The 17,586-nt window shown below is 43.5% G+C and overlaps 1 protein-coding gene across 4 annotated transcripts in view; it reads left to right on the top strand.

Moving 5' to 3' along the window:
- Window positions 1-17,586, top strand: part of zgc:113162 (uncharacterized protein LOC553743 homolog) — a 42,195-nt gene that overhangs the window by 13,927 nt on the left and 10,682 nt on the right. For 2 of the 4 annotated variants that reach the window (XM_042060247.1, XM_042060246.1), the window contains 6 exons: window positions 1,567-1,615; window positions 1,946-2,095; window positions 8,013-8,186; window positions 8,901-8,984; window positions 9,824-9,910; window positions 10,521-12,170. In XM_042060247.1, the coding sequence (XP_041916181.1) occupies window positions 1,567-1,615; window positions 1,946-2,095; window positions 8,013-8,186; window positions 8,901-8,984; window positions 9,824-9,910; window positions 10,521-10,622 (646 nt within the window). In that variant the 3' untranslated portion in view covers window positions 10,623-12,170. Of the gene's footprint in view, window positions 1-1,566; window positions 1,616-1,945; window positions 2,096-8,012; window positions 8,187-8,900; window positions 8,985-9,823; window positions 9,911-10,520; window positions 12,171-14,222; window positions 14,234-17,586 lie in introns of those variants that run through there. The other 2 variants (XR_006021785.1, XR_006021786.1) reach the window with 2 other exon arrangements.

The following is a 17,586-nucleotide window of genomic DNA, read 5'->3' as shown; positions in this document are numbered from 1 at the left end:
TTCCTCTCAGCGGAGGCCGCGAGGGCAAAGCAATGTTTCCGCTCCAGTTTTGGGTCATCCAAACTGCTCTATTTACAAGCTGTCCCCAAACTCGATCCCTCGCGGGCGTCTGTGATTAGTCCCAGGAGCAGGTTTGTGCTAGGCCAGGCCAAGGTGGTTCTGTTGCATGGAAAACGTGTGTTGCGTGAGGGCGGAATTCCACAATGACCCCCCTCGATAGCGTAGCCTACCTGTGACTCAACGGGTAAAACTCTGCAACGTGTCAGAGTAGTGACTTTTTGTCAAAGGTATGAATCAGGTTTTTTTTTGCTCTTTCTGTTCCATGATCGCTAACAGAGAGGGGTTTTAGAGGGGTTTCCTGAACAGAGGGCTATCTGAGTGCTCTGAGCTGATGGAGCCTCCCATTGCACACCAACTAATGCAGAACTGGGGCTTGGAGACTCAGATTTCCTTCTTAATTAGTAGTCAATGTCTGCTGAAGAGCTCAGAGCATCTCAGGGCCTTTTCTGACGGCATACTGAAAGGTGTTCTCCTGAGGAGCTGATCACTCACACACACTCACACACACTCACACACACACACACACACATGCCACGTCTCTGTGGAGAAAGAGGCCAGAGGGCCAGACAGATAATAAATTATTAAAAAAGGACACACACACACACACACACACACACACACACACACACACACACACACACACACACACACACACACACACACACACAGTCACTCACACAGACACTCACACACACACACACACACACGTAAGCATACCCTCTTTCTCCTCACTCTTTTTCTCTCTCTGTCTCTCTCACACAGACACACACACACACACACACACACACACGAACGCACACACACACACACACACACACACACACACACACACAAACACTTATAACTTTAAAGTCTGCTGCGTTAACACTGGATTTAAAAACATAAATTTTAACAAAGCTCGGAATTCATTCAGTTCGGATCCAAAAAGCTCATGATTAGGAACTACTCAATAAAATATCACAGACTTGCAGTTAATCACAGCCATGACGGGAACATTGAAATTCCTTCTGCATTCACAGATGGGCTTGTTATGTAATATAACATTTCAGAAGTCATGAGCGCTTCTCTTTATGTTGTGCATATATCACGACAAATGTCTCTGGTTTTATAAGACTGCTATGGGATATCTAATGAAGACAAAGAAGGAAAAAAGTCTGTGTGTGTGCATGCGTGCTTACACAGTCAGGATGTGTCTGTGGTGAAGACTCACTCTCAGTCTTACACACACACACACACACACACACACACACACACACACACACACACACACACACACACACACATCCTGACTGTGTGTAATTAGTCAGATTCCTTTACATTTGAGTGGGTTATCAGACTGACCGCTGAGATTATCAATGTAGCTCGTCAGTATGAGATTCATTTTCCCCCTTCTCAGCAAGAAGTGGAAACGGGCTTGATGACATTTAGCCTGTCAAATTTTATTGCACTTTAGAAGCGCCGGTTAACTGAACTCATTTATTAACCGAGATCATGTGCCCCTTGCAGGTATCTGGGGATCTGTGTGAAGGAGGACAAACTCTATCCGATTCTAGAGGTGAGAATCGCTCTGCTCTGTCTGTTCAGCAGCCTGCTCTGCTTTCTGTCTGTTCAGCAGCAGCTGGTTGTGCACATCTGTCTGTAGTAGAATTAGCGGGTGCAGTTATTTGTTTGAAAGCCCAAACAACTTTGTAAAGCCCACATACTGTAAGCTACAATGGCATTCATTATTAATACCAAATGCATTCAAATATGTTATATTTCATTCAACATTTGTGTGCATATGTGTGTTTAAAAGTATTGAGGATATCAAGGTGTTAGAGCAAGCAGACTGTTATGCGACTTTTGGAAACAACTGTGTTTGTTGTTTCATCCTCCATCCAATCAGTATGTGAGTGGGGGCTGTTTGGAGGAGCTGCTTGCCCAGGATGACATCCCCTTGTGCTGGAGAGAGAAGGTGGACCTGGCCTGCGACATCTCCAGAGGGATGACCTACCTCCACTACAAAAACATCTACCACCGAGACCTCAACTCCAAGGTGAGCAGGCGGAGTTCTCGGAGCTGGATTGAATTCAACAGCTGAATGGAACAGTGTTTTCTTCACACATGGAAATGTCATAATATCACGCAAAAAAAAGCATCTATTAAGTATAATAACCATAATCATAACCATAAACATAACTTTGACTTTGTCACCATTTACGTTGAGCTCATACCATCTCATGGTTTTATTATGAGTCAGCTTCTTTTATGTTGGTATTCACGTTTCTACATGGTTTAGTGTGGGATGAAAACAAATAGTTTTTTCACCATTTTGTAATCAAAAGCCTTTAAAAAGAGTTATGTTGTGTTAGTAGTTAAGCCCCTGTTCTCAGTGACTTCATTTTGACCTTGACTATTTGATCTGAGTTTGCACGCCTCTTATCTGGGAATCTCCGTAATGAAAGACATGAGCTCTTCAGGTGTTGCTTCACCTCAGCAGCAGCTATTATGGTTGCTACATCATGCCACCAAATACAGCTGCATATCATCCTCACCTCAAAGAGAATAGAGAACATGCTGCAAAATCTTGTTATATGTTTTTGACTTAGATCTGACAGCCAAAATATCACGTTTCACTAGTGTATTTTGCTTGAAGTGAATGGAACAAATTCAGTTTATAATCCAATTAAGTTCAGATTAGAGCGAAAACTCTGTAGAGTGAAAGGAGTGCATTATTAGCTCGGGGGGGGGGGGGGGGCCCGTGTGGACGTATAATTGGCCCTCAGTAAGTCAGCCTGGCCTCTGAGTCCGCTCCAGAGGTTAGCCAAAGCGAGCGCGCTGCCAAGAAGCGTTGGTGCGGCCGGCGCAGGCATTCCGTAGATTCCAGTGGCTGCTGTCGGGCTTCCAGGCGCTGTGCGAGGTCGCCGCGGCTGTTGTTGCACCTCCGAGTGTCTGTCTTTCGCACACTCCTGTCACATTGGCCTTTATCTGGGCTACTTAGGAGACACACACACACACACACACACACACACACACACACACATTTCTCGGTCTCACACACAGACACATTAACACACACACACACACACACACACACACACAATTATAAACAAAGATCTCTGTCTCACACACATGCACATTAATACACGCAGACACACACACACATTTACGCACACACCTCTTTCTCTCGCTCTGTCCCACACACATTTGTCACCCACGAGTCAAAAGTTAATGAGAATACCATGCCTTGTGTTTTTTCCAGTCCCTCGTTAATTCAGGAGTCCTTCCTGCGTCACTGTCATGCCCTGCAAGCACATAAACTAAATACAAAGTGATATTGTCAACACTGGGAGAGAAAGGACTGTATTCCCTGCTCCTTGTCTACTGATATCCCCTTCATCTGGGCTCCTACAGATGCGCTATCTCACTGTCACCATCTCATTGTTTGGGGTTCAGCAGGCTCAGTGCTGCTGTGTCTAGACAGCGTGTGTTTACGGAGGGGCAGTTTCCAGTTTGGGCCAGTTCTGGGCAGCCAAGGGGCTCTGGGGTTTATGGGTGCTGGTTAAATGGCGCTCTGTCATGCTAATGTCCCACAGGCTGCAGTTAATGCATCTGGTCTCCCATAATGAGGCATTCAAGCCATGGACTAGACACGCACACACATACATACACATACATACACACACACACACACACACGCACACACGCCCACACATATACACACACACACACACACGCACACACAGCCACACATACACATACACATACACATACACATACACATACACATACACATACACACACACACACACACAAAGACATACACACAAGATACACACACCTGGTGTAAAGCTTCTCGTAAAGTAGATCGCTTACTGGCTTTCACTCTTACTCACCACCCAACCCCCCCCCCACAAACACACACCTTGTTGACCTTGCAGATCTCTCATCACTGTTACATAGAGCATGCACACATTAGCACACACACACACACACACACACACACACCCCTCTTACTGGTGCTTCCCTCACTCATTGACTTACGCACAGCTTAACTGTATGACATTTTTGAGTCATACTGTCTGTAATATCAAAACAAAAGGATCCATGTATTTTTGTTTCTATTGTACTCGTCAGGCACAGCCTCACAAAGCCTTTTACTCCATGGAGGTGAAGCAGAGGGCACTCTGCTGTGTGTGTGTGTGTGTGTGTGTGTGTGTGTGTGTGTGTGTGTGTGTGTGTGTGCCACTACGTGACACCATGTCATGGGGAGCACTCAGCAGTTAGTCACTTGTCACAACACAAAAACGATTAGGTTACCTACCTACACACAATGACAGGGCAAGCCATCACCAGTGTGTGTGTGTGTATGGTTGTGTCTGTGCGTGTGCCGCATCCAGACCACCTGGCGGATACAGTTTCTGCCCAAATGAATTTACACAACACACTCTGACGACACACGAAAGCTCAACCAACACACCTACACTTGCACACACACTCTCTCACACACACCCAGTTTTGCAAATGTCCACACAGACCACAGGGAAGCACCCCCACTCAGTTTCTCTCATCCACCCACCCACACACACATGCATCCATCCAAACACACACACACACAAGTATACACAAGCATACTGTACACACAGGCCCACGCAAAAGAATTCCCATCATCACTACTGATGTCTTTGTCTGCGTCCACTTTTCCTCTCCAACTCACAAACAGACTTAAGGAAAGCTTAAAGAGGGGAGGAGCCACCCAACCGGGATTGCAGCAAAACCTAGATCTGCTGGTGCAGTACTGCCAGACCTGGGCCCTGGCAGTAAACCCAAATAAAACCAAAATAATGGTATTTGAAAAGAGATCCAGATCTCAGATACAAAAACATAATTTCACAATAGGAACAAACACTATCACACACACAAATCACTACAAATATTTAGGCCTAAAAATAAGCTCAAATGGAAAATTCAGTGTTGCAGTGAATGATCTGAGAGACAGGGCACGCAGGGCTTTCTATGCCATAAAACGGCAGATCCCTATAGAAATCCCAATCAAAATCTGGTTGAAAATCTTTGAATCAGTGGTTGAACCCATTGCCCTCTATTGTAGTGATGTGTGGGGTCCACTTACAAACCAAGATTTCAATCAATGGAAAAAACACCCTATTGAAACCCTCCATACAGAGTTTTGCAAATTCATCTTAAAAGTACACAGATGTGCCACAAACAATGCCTGCAGAGCTGAACTAGGCCAATATCCTTTAATTCTAAAAATACAGAAAAGAGCGATCAAATTCTGGAAACACCTGAAAAGTAGTGACCCCTGCTCATTCCATTATAAAGCCCTTCAGTACCAGGAGATGAACAAAGAAAAATGTCCCCTAACTAAGCTGGTCCTGAGTTTGATCTCATCAGACCACTCCACACACACAAATGCCCCACTGACACCGCAGCATCTGAATCACAAAGCAACTGAAATTAGGATAAACCAAATTACAAAAACTATTCAACAAAATGACATAATCCACTGGAAGAATCAAACAAAAAATCTAAGTAAAATGCAATTCTATTTGGCCTTAAACAGAGAATATCAGCTAGCACCCTACCTGACACACATTCAAGACAAAAACCTGAGAACCACACTGACAAAGTACAGACTCAGTGAACATAGCCTGGCAATAGAAGTGGGAAGGCACAGACAAACATGGCTGCCGAAAGACACTAGACTGTGCCACCACTGTGACCTAAACACAGTAGAGACAGAGATACACTTCCTGACACAGTGCACAAAATATGTTAACATTAGAAGAACTTATTTTGAAAAGATGACAAATGTCCTCCCTGAATTCCTGCAAGCGAGCGATGAGGAGAGGCTTTCATTCCTCACTAGAGAGAAAGAGAAATGCCTCCTCCTTGCCGCTCAATACGTATATTCCTGCCATAATGAAAGGACCTGCTGATGTAAAACTTACACTACCTAAATATGAACATACACTCATACATACACACAGACACACACACAAGCCCACACAAACATGCAGACACACACACACACACCCTTTTCCATTGTCATAGTTCATAATTCATATTTGTGTACAATTATCATTATTCTGTTTTATTTGTGTGTTTCCTCTTCCCCTCCCCATTTGATGTATTTGACCCAAATGCTTTGGCAATACTGTACAACGTTATGGTCATGCTAATAAAGCTCCTTTTGAATTTGAATTTGAATTTGAGGAGAAAGAGAGAGAGAAAGAGGGAGAAAGAGAGACAGAGAAAGAGAGAAACATATGCTCATCCTCTCACAGACTTTCCCACTCGTTGTCGTTTACTCTCCTGAAGATTCCGCCGTTGTGGTCAGAGTGGAAAAACCCTCTTAAGCGCGTCCACCCACAGTGTGCTGGGTGGGGATGTGGTGGTTTGGAGCCTCCCAGGCTGTGCCGACCACTGGGCCACAGGCCCCTCACATTCCCACATGTAATTAAAGAGCACCTACAGTATTCCCTCTGATTCACTCACTGTTTTTCTCTCTCCTCTCTCTCTCATTCATTCATTCACTTTATATCTTTCTTACTCTCACATGCTCTTACTCACTTAATCACTCACCCTCTCTCTCTCTCACTCCCTCATTCACTCACTCACTCACTCACTCTTTTCACCTCTCTCTCACACACTCCCTCATTCACTTACTCACTCCCCCCCTCTCTCTCTCACTCTTCCTCTCTCTCTCTCTCTCACTCCCTCATTCACTCACTCACTCTTTTCCTCTCTCTCTCTCTCTCTCACTCCCTCATTTACTCACCCACTCACTTTTCCCTCTCTCTCTCTCTCTCTCTCACTCTTTCACACACTCTGTCTTTCTTTTTCTCTCTGCTCGGCTCACTCTCTTCATTTCCTTCTCGGTCTGCTCAGCTTTCTCTCTGCAGCAGTTTGTGTTGCTAATGTGCTATAAGCAATTGCTGGTGAAGAGCCATCACTCAGCTCCTCCATGCCCCCCCCTTACTCTGCTGGGAAGGTTATGTACCACATAGGCTGTGAGTCATAGCTTATCTGGGCCAGTGTGGATCTAAGAGATGTCTTGCTTTCTGATGAGGACATTTAATATATGGGCCGTTAAAACCCCGTAATCTGAGTAAACAGCTCGGGGATAAACTACAGTGTGCAGTAAACCTACAGTGTGCAGTCAATGTAAACAACTAAGCTGTAGGCGCTCAGATGAAAGGTTCTATTACGGTAAATGCCAAGTAAAACAGTAGGGACAGTATATGTAATGTGCTAAAGTGGCACATTGGCAAACGAGAGTGAGACAAAAACACATTAGCCTCCTGCCAGCAGTCTATGGTTTCCTTTTTCTTGGACACCTGGCTTGTGCATGTGATGCCCACCCAGAGGTGTTTGTTGCTAGGGAGGCTTGGGTTTCTGTCCTGGCTGTGCACTGACCAAGCGCTGACAGAATGGCTCCCCCCTGCATGCTCCATCTCCGTGGACTTGGTGACAGTATGATAGTGATGTTTGATAACAGTGGCAAACACAATCCATTTTTTTTTTAGTCACAGGGTTGTCAACATTTTGAACGTGGCAGGGAATGGAGTTTGATATAGTAATGTGATATGAATAATGTGGTTGCTTTTGCACAATTGTTTACATTGTGTTTAAAGTAAACCCATGCTACCTGTGTTTGAACAGCCCCCATGTTGCATGTAATATTCCACTGCCCTCATGTGGTGAGATGATGGTATTGCACATTTATGTTCCACAAGGTTGAGAGCAGCTGGAAATTGATCCAGAATGCATTCTGTGAGACTGCTGTGTAAAATGTTGGTATTGACTCACAATAACTTATTAGGCTGAGCTAGTGCCTATAGTATACTGTCCATATAAGTGCTACTGTACATATGTATGTGCTGTACATGCTACATATTTTTGTATATCCAGATCCAGGATCACTGAATTGTTATATTCCTCACATGCAGAACTGCTTGATCCGGGTGACACAACGGGGAAGGGAGGCGGTGGTGACAGACTTCGGTTTGGCCAGAGAAGTAGGGGAGCTGCCAGCCAACGACCCCGAGCGTAAGATGTCCCTGGTGGGCTCGGCCTTCTGGATGGCCCCCGAGATGCTCCGAGGAGAACCGTACGACCGCAAGGTACTGAGGAAAAAACAAACCTCATGCATCTTTATCACCTTTAATACAGCAAGTGCATCTGTGACTGATTTATGTCAAAATACAAAATGGCCTTAGGTTCTTGGCTTCAATGAATACCAAGTCATATTTAAAAACAAAGTATTTGTAATGCTAACTTTTTAACTTATCCTCACTGCTTTTGTCCCAGTTTAGTGCATTAGTTAGTATGGCAAGCACTTACAGGCATAGTCTGTCATTCTAATCCCATACCCTTTTTGTCAAATTCTGCGGTGGTTTCGACCAAGCCGTAAACAATCCCAGCCAATCAACACTGGGGGCATCGAAGGGAGGCGTGTGATTTGATTGGTTGTTTGAACTCAAATATCTGTATGAGCTTTACTTGAGCTCAGAGGCTTTAGATCAGGGCCTCTATTGGAGCCCCATTTTCTCCATCTCAAAGAGAATATGCAGCACATCTGGTAAATATATTCGAGTTTGTACTTGATGGAAACGGAAAGGCTGCGATGCTTACAACAGCAGTGCACAGCAGTGTTTGATGGTTATGGATGTAGTCATGACTCATGAGTGAATTGTACTGTGAACAGCCAAAACAGACGATGTTATTTTTCCTGCAAAGCTGTAAAGGTTGAGTGAACAGTGTACTGTAGCCATGCTAGACACTGGGGCTCTACTAATTCTTTCATCTCTCATTTTTCTCTATTCAATTGTGAACAGGTGGATGTCTTCTCATTTGGGATCATGTTGTGTGAGATTCTCGCCCGAATCCCTGCAGATCCAGAGATGCTACCAAGAACACGGGTAAGCCAAACACACACACACACACACACACACACACACACACATTCAGTACACGTGTTGTAAACTAACAAGGTAGCATTTTTTAAATGCAGCTCTTTTCAATGCATTTTTCTATCACTCTAATAGCAGTATAATCACGCCTGTCTTATTCCCTTCCACATGAAGCCCAAAACGCAGCATAAAACTAACACAATTTAGCACTCCTGCACCCCTGAATCATATGACTCATTGCACACTGAAGGAGCTTTGGTGGAGCGTGTGCGGATCAGGCCTGTCTCTTCCCCTCATTCTTCAGAACGCCTGATCCTTCCCCTCACTGGGGAGAAGGAGGGGCAGTGAGGCGAGCGAGTGGCATGCGGCGTGTTAATGTGGCCATTTAGGCGTCATTATCAGTGATGGACAGCAGGTTCCCCCTGCAGGGAAAAGGGATGTGGGCTTAATCTCTAATGAAAGGAGGGTGGGGTGGAGTGGAGTGTGAAGGGGGGGGGGGGGGGGGCATTGGGCCATACTGAAATGACGGCAAAACAGGCGCCCGCCGTTTGCCGCTGATATGCCTGTGCCACTTATTGGTTTCGCCACTGTTCTTGGGCAGCACTGTGAGATTAGCAAATTTACTGTGAGAATGGAGAATGGGGAAATATAATGATGGAAATAATGACTTGCCTTTTTTAGGTGTTAATAGCTGATTAGTTGCCTCCTTACGCTGTAATGTGAATAAATTTAAAGGGAAATTTCAACAATTTCAACCATACTTAGAGGACACATGATGGCTCTAGAATTCTGTCCAGTGTCTGACACGGTCTGATTGGTGTGTTGTTGCTGTTGTGTGTCTCCCTCAGGACTATGGTCTGGACGTGGAGGCTTTCAGTGAGTTGGTGCCGGGCTGTCCCCAGCGGGTTCTGGAGCTCTCTGCCAGCTGCTGTCAGGTGAGTGTGTGTGAGTGCCTCTCCAGCAGGTTCTGTGGGCTTCATGTTGATAATGGTAATGTGAGTAATATGATTTTTTTTTAAAAGAGCACTGTTTAATCTGTGTGAGTGAAGGGGAGAGAGGCAGCAATGAAAGATGCATCATAGAAAGATGTACTCTCTTTGAACATTTTTAGAGTTCATTAAGTATATAACCAATGTGAATCTTACAAATGATAGTTCACAGTCAATTCCACAAATGAACACCAGCAAATTTCCCTCAGCCTCACTTATCTTTAAAACTGTTCATTAAAATAAGCACAGAGTCTGGTCATTACTAGTCAAAACAAAATGAATAGGACTTGCATTAGACTGACACACAGTATTTGCAGAGGCGTAAATTAAAGATGATCTGTACATCTCTACTGGCTAATAATGTTTCCTGTCAATGCAACAATTATTTTTTCCTACACTAAAATACAGTACCTGCATGAATTGTGAACAGCAGTGAAAGCCACCAACCTCATGACTGAATGAATAAATATCCCTCTCCTCCCATTTCTCCTCTTTTCCTCCCCTATCCTCTCACCCCCCCCCTTACCCTCCTCTCCCCTCTCCTCCTCCCCCTCAGATGGATGCGTTCCGCCGTCCATCCTTCTGTGAGGTTCTGGACCTGCTGGAGGACATTGCGGAGACACTGGAACCCCCCGACACCGTGCTGACCACCGGGTGAGGGATGCGCCAGGCCATTAGTGCGCCTCCGCTCCCAAAACGGGACCTCCCTCACTCACACGGACAGCTGTGGACAGCCATTTTTTGTGTCCTCTGTGAAGGACGGTGGCTCGTCTCTTTCCTCTCTCTCTCTCTCTCTCTCTCTGTCTAACTGCCTCTCTGTCCGAGGGGGACTTCATGAGGAAAAGAAGGACGCCTTTTCTCTCTAGGCCTGGGCTGTCTCTCAGGCATGTGTTTAGGGATGTGCCCCAAGCCTGGCTGCTCACTCACACTGCTGTGAATGTGTGCTTTCTGTGTTCTGTGTGAGTGTGTGCGACACACACACACACACACCTTTGCCTTCAGACTTTCTCTCTCTATCCATCCCCCTTTCTCTGAACACCGAGGGCAGATGCTTTAGGTTTGGGTCCAATGACAAGGGCTAATGGTTGACTTACATTTTTTAATGACCAAAATTATAGTCAGGACCATGGCTTGATTTATTTTTCACTGAGTGTTAGATCTACATGGTGGATATTGAAAAGTGAGAGAATTTTTGTACATAAGTCTGTAAATTGCATAAGAGCGACTCTGACTTGCACATTCTTCTACTTGCCTTTAAAAAAAAAAAAGAAACTTGAGATAAAATAATAAGAAAACTCAGTGGGAGGTTAATGTATTACAACTCCTGTAATGGTATTTGTCTCTGCTAAACAAAGCCATGGTTACCATGCCGTTGGCTTTAAAGTCTTAACTGGTATTCAAATTGACTGACCAAAGTATTACAAGCAACTATTTCACCAGACTGAAGGAGTATTGTTTCAGCTGTCATTTTCATATGCTGAGGATCATTCATTTCTCTTCCATAATAAGGGTATGGTGAAGTACTAATAAATCACCTCATCGGAAGGATTCATTGGGAGAAAATAATCTGACATAAATAAGAAAATACAAAACAACTATTTTGTTACATAATATATTTATGTTTATAATATTATGTGTTACCCAGTGCAGCTGGACATCAGAAGAATACAGCTCCTTCTTCAGGTCTTTAGACTGCAAAGACTCATGTTGTCCGTCCCAGAAACGTCTGATAAACCTTATGGGGTTTTTCTAATGTCAGTCACTTGCGTTCACCCAGTCACAGCAGGTCAGAAAGGAAGAGGTAGGACTCCCAGTCTTCTCTTTTTCAGTCCATAGCCAGACATCCTCTCACTTTCTGGGAGTAGAGAGGAGACACTCGATGCACTTAGCTACATCACAGCCCTCTCAGGATTTACTTTGAAAAGAAACCTGTACTATGTGAATGACTCTAACCCTTTCGTTAGACTTTGTATTGTTGACTGTCTTTAAACATGTTTGTATGATTCCATTTCTAAAGTTCTTTGTAAATACTCAGCCTTGCATTTTGCAGGTAGAATATATTTTGTTTATCACACAAGATTTCTGTGTATTGTTTATTATATTGTAGAATTGCATATGACTTCCCTGTTTGTGCAGATGGTATATGATTATTTTGCAAATGCCAATAGATTATTAAAGACAACAAAATAAAATTACATACACTTTGGATCTGCTTTGTTCTTTACATTACCAGTAAATAGATTTACTGTTTAAATATAATAATTAACATATTAATTTGACTTAGTTCTAAGTTTTAAGAATGACTGGCTAACTTCAGTGTGGTTTAATTTGATAAACAAATAAAATTTGCTTAAGTTATTTTCCAAGTAATTATCGAGTGTATTAAATCGGAATTAGAGATTGCCAGTTCACTATCTTTTCTATTTTACCTATCTGTGTGACTCCATGATTATGTGATTCTGATAACGTTACACAATTAGCGGTTATCTGATCGTTTGAATAGGTCCTACAGCCAAGCTCACAGCCAGTACGGTGGCCTATACTAAGGTGGCCAACACTCAACACATGAAAGATTGGAGCTTAAGGGGAAAAATGGATTTTACTTTCGTGGAAAGATCCATAAGACATTATGGAAATCATCGGAGCTGAGGGGAACGTACATCAGACGGCACGACCAAAACCTATTAGCATTCCACAAGAGCTCCACTTCACGTCAATAACTCTCTCTTATTTTCTTTAATTGAAGTGGTGTGGGGGCCATGGAATTACCGTTCTGTCGATTTGCCATGCCCAAAGATAAACTGCGTTCGTCGACAGCCAGAGGACACGCAGGCAAATGGAAGGGCTGAGAAAGCAGCACTCCATTACCAAATGAACATGGATCAAAAATCCATTTAGGGCCGCGTGGGGCAATGGCCACCGTGGAGCTGTGGCAGACAACAAGTGTTGATTTGCGAAGCATGTCAGATGGCTGAAAAAATATCGGCAATGCTCGAATTCACTAGCGGGTAAGGCGATGAAATGACAACAAGACCTTGAGGAGATTTATGGCATGCGGTAAATGGACATTTATCATGCGCTCGACTTGTATGCGTCATGCATAGGACAACGTGCGCGTGTTGCTGTGAATCTTCCAGTTTAAAGATTACATAGCTCTTTGGCCACCAAGTATTACAAACATTGCTCCATCTTGGTGAGATTGACATGACAAAAGAAAAAACATCCTGACGGAATGAGAATGGGAGACGAGCAGAGATGGGTGAAGGCTGGTAGAATTGTGATATACATGACTCGTTCAGACATGAATTTGTGCTCATGTATATTGACACCGTGTATTGCTTATGCAACAATGGTCTATGGAGATACAGATTTATAGGGACAAGGGTATCTGTCTGTGTTCCTCTGAAGTGGTGAGGTTGAATGAGAGGAAGGGGATAACCTTGTAGCCTCTGATGATGTAGAGAGAGGTTTAAGGGCTGTGGCAGGGAACAGGCAAGCCTGAGTGATGGCTGAGGGGAAATACATAGACAGTCCCCCTGTTGAAAGGAGCAGAAATTCTAGTGGTGTAGAGGGATCCTGTGATGCACAAAATCCCAGTTTCAAGGGATTTCACCACAGGACTAATAGCAAGCAGTGACTCCACCGAATAGAAACAAGGCAGCATAGACAGGCCAATACATGTTGGGTATTCAGAACACCAATAACAGAATAAAACCATTATCTTTAATGCAACTGCCTTAGGGTGAATAGTTACATATTTTTAACCAGACAAACCAAATTGCCACCTCACATGATAGTGGATTTGCAGTAGAGGTTCAATTCAACTCACTATAAATGAGTCCTTACACATCTTTATGCATTAATCCTTATGCGTCATGCCGTGTATTTTAGGAACTGTCAGTGTGTAGTGAGAACAGCGTGCATTCCTGTGGGTCTCGCACGGTGCACAGAGGCAAGTGTAGTCGGGGTGTAGGCTGTGCGATGTATGGAATCAGCAGAACCACCGAGGCCTACTGGACAGCTTTACTCTGCTCAGCAAGTTTCTAACTTCTGCCTTTTTCATGAAAACAAATAGCCTGCGCTCAATCTGAAAAGATGTATAGAGCTCTATAATGTATAGTCTGCTGACTAGACACACACTGGTGTTTCTCCACAAGATTCTAAACAAAAGATACAGCATGGCTTTACTAGGAGGAGGCACATTTTAAAGTGAGAAATATGTGTTCTATCACAGATAAAAGGCTGCTTCTGCTATGAGGTGAGTATGAGGTGTGTTTCAGAAGGCAATCAGTTTTCAAAACCACAGCCATTTATTTAAATCGCCCTGTTTAGCGGCACTATGCTTCATTCATCATCTAGTAAACCTGATATGTTTAGCTGTTTTGATATCTGCACTACTACAACATGACCTAAATGCTGTGTGTAAATCCAGAGGCAAAAGTGGATTGAGATCATCAGAATTGCTGTTTACACACACACACACACACACACACACACTACAAATGCAAAATGAGATCAAAAGCCATCATTACCATTGTGGTGTGCTGTGCTCAGAGCTCAGGCCCCCTTGGCACGTGGGGGATGGAGAAGTGCGGAGTCAGCCACCAGGAAGTGCTGATTGCAGGGGGAGCACTCCAGCTCTGCTCCGACTTAATTGTTTATTAGGAGCCGATGACATAAACAAGGTGATGGGTGTGTGGAGGGGAGCTGAGGCGGGATGTAAACAAAGGCGATGAAAGGGGGCCTGAGTCAGCAACCAGCCAGCGTTCACAGAAGTGTGCACCTCTGCAGCCGCCAGTGTATTTTTTCCACCTTTTGATTCTTTTTTTTTTGGTTCTTGTTCATTCTCTCCATCTTAATGTTTTTTTCCCCCCCCTTACTTCATTTGACCTTGAAGTTTCTGGTATTTAGTCCAACAGAAAGAGAAGAAATTGAGGGCTGACAAAGCAGACAGAGGGAGAGAAAGACTGAGTGAGAGTGTGTAAGAGAGAGACAGAGAGAGAGAGAGACTATTGTGAACTCAACCAAATCAGTTGTTACAGTTAGTGTTGTATCCTTCCACACATCACTGAAAAAAAGTATATATACTTATACTTATACTGTTTGCTGATATCATAGTCCTGCTGTGAGGAAAGAACATTCTGTATTATTGTCTTCTGGCATAGTATTGATTGCAATCTTGGTGTAAGTGCAAAGTGCTGCTCTCTGAGAGGAACAACAAGCTGTGTATAAACAACTCTCTAGACGTCATCTACATTTATTATTATACACACGTCCACGCACATGGGCGTGCGCGCACACACACACGGAACAAAAAAAGGGTTTGAGAGTGAGTCGAAGGAGAGACAGGGAGGAGAAAGAGAGATCTATAAATTCTAACAGCTTCTGGCAAAACAAACAAGCTTAATGAAACTAAAGACCATTTGTCAATCCAAGATGGAAACACCTGGAAATTACACTTTGAAAACCTTTAAAAAGCTGATGTAAATCTCACTCGATTGAAAAAAAATCAAGCACTTTAAGACAAAATTAAGGATAATCTAAACCCGGCAATAATACAGGAGATACAGAGAAAATACAGAAGCTAAGTCCAAACATGGCATTGATGCCATTTTACATTAAATGATTAGATTGCTAAAAAAATCTTACCATTTTCCATTTTTATGTACTGTATACACATCAATTTGTTCTGGCTGGCAGTATTACTTTTACAGATATGCCAATAAAGCTTCAGAGAAAGCTTCAGAGAGTAGGCCTATCTCTTCTTGTAGCACTACTTACAACTGGCCATGCTAATTCTAGCACTTATTACCTGACTAGAACTGACACCTGACTGTATAAAAACAGCACTCACTGATGCACTTGTTCTTATTGTACTCTACATTTAAATTGTTTTAAATTGTTCTAGAATTGTTGGGAGAATTTTTTTTAAAACGCTTTAAACTGTCTATGTTGTAAGGCGCTTTGGTTTAAAAATGTGCCAGCCAAATGTAATGTAATGTAATGTAATGTAAAAAGCTCTTTGAATTTGAAAGTGCAGCTAAACTGTCAGTAGCCATATTTAAAATGAAACTAGGAGTTACGATTCTTCCCCCTGCACATGCCCCCCTATGTTGAAAACCCACAGAACTGTGACTAACTCTTCCGCCGCGATCAGCAGATAAAAAAGGATTGCATCCCTTAAATGGTTGTCAGCGGCCTGTAAATTGATGTTGGCAGCTCCTGTCGCTCTGGCCATTCACTATCCTTGTCATTCATGACCACTGTCAGTGTAAGAAACACCAGTCTGATTTGTGCTCAAAATCTCAGTGCCCTTCACTGCCCCCTCTTAAAGTTCTCTCTTTTTGTGCTATGGCTGCTGAACTCCTTCAATGCATTATGGAACAGTTTAAATATTGATTAGTATACCACCATTAATGGAAAAGGATATTAGTACTTTTAAGTGTGCACAGATGCAGCACCCTGTTGTTAGTGGTGTTGAGGGTTTGTGGGTGTATGCGTCTGTATATGACATTTTCCCATTTGTTTTCCCTATGGTCTTGTACATACTGAATAATGGAAAGTCATCAGACTTACCGACCCTGACCTCTGGGTGGCAGTATAATTTAAGAAAAAGTTACAAACCTATGGTGCAATCAATGGTGACAGAGGAAATGTGTAAAAGAGTTAGACGGCAATACTCCCATTAGAATACTTGTTACAGCTATAGATGCATTGTTTGGTGTGTGTGTGAGAGAGAAAGAGAGTGTGTGTGTGTGAGAGAGAGAGAGAGAGAGTAAATGATTAAAAGACGTTTGCCTTTGCTGGGAAACAAAAAGGCACCACCTCATTAACCTGTAAATGGTTTCAATCAAATGAGTCATATAGCTAGCTAGCTCCGCTGGTGGGAAACGCATGGGACTCCTAGCGCTGCCGCTGTCCTGTTGCGTGCAGAGGGAATTTGAAAGACAACTGATTATCCCGCCCCTCGGACTGAGCACTGCGAACGGTGAGTGCCCAGACCCTACATTTTAATGTGGGTCTGGCTCGTCAGGCTAATATAATGTCCTACCTCTCATCTCTTTCAAGGCCTGGAATACAATAGGGACTTTATTCAGCCAGTGGTTGAAGAGATAGAAGGGTAGAAAGATAGAAAAAAGATGGAAAGTTTCCTGTGACATGGCGACCTTGGAGGCCACATGGAGGGACTGCAGCTGGGCAAATGACGGCTTGTCAGAACGCACCGTCTGTCTTCCCGGGATCCGTGCCGGTGTTTGTCAGGCGGCGGATATTTATCACCCCATATCGCACGCTTGAGCTCACTCTCGGTGAGTCGCTGACTCAGTTCCTGTGCAAAGTTCGGGACTCGAGGAAGGACAAGATGGCAGAGTGGTTTCAATCATCAGTGAAACTCAGTGTGGTCAGCATCCTACGGTTAGGTAGACCCTTGACCAGATCATAAGATGCGGATTGCTAGAAACTGTATCATGCCAAATGTAAATGGCATGATATATATGTTTAAGACTCAATTTCAAGATATGAGTCCTAGTTTTTCAAATAATCTTATATGAATAGACTGTAACCTATTCTTCGTTCACATTGATTGGACAAAAGTAAATACTAAAATAGGCACCAAGAATAAG

Source organism: Alosa sapidissima, chromosome 13 (assembly GCF_018492685.1).
Source record: "Alosa sapidissima isolate fAloSap1 chromosome 13, fAloSap1.pri, whole genome shotgun sequence".
In the NCBI taxonomy this organism is placed as follows: domain Eukaryota; kingdom Metazoa; phylum Chordata; class Actinopteri; order Clupeiformes; family Clupeidae; genus Alosa; species Alosa sapidissima.
This window is presented reverse-complemented; position numbering and strand designations above follow the sequence as displayed.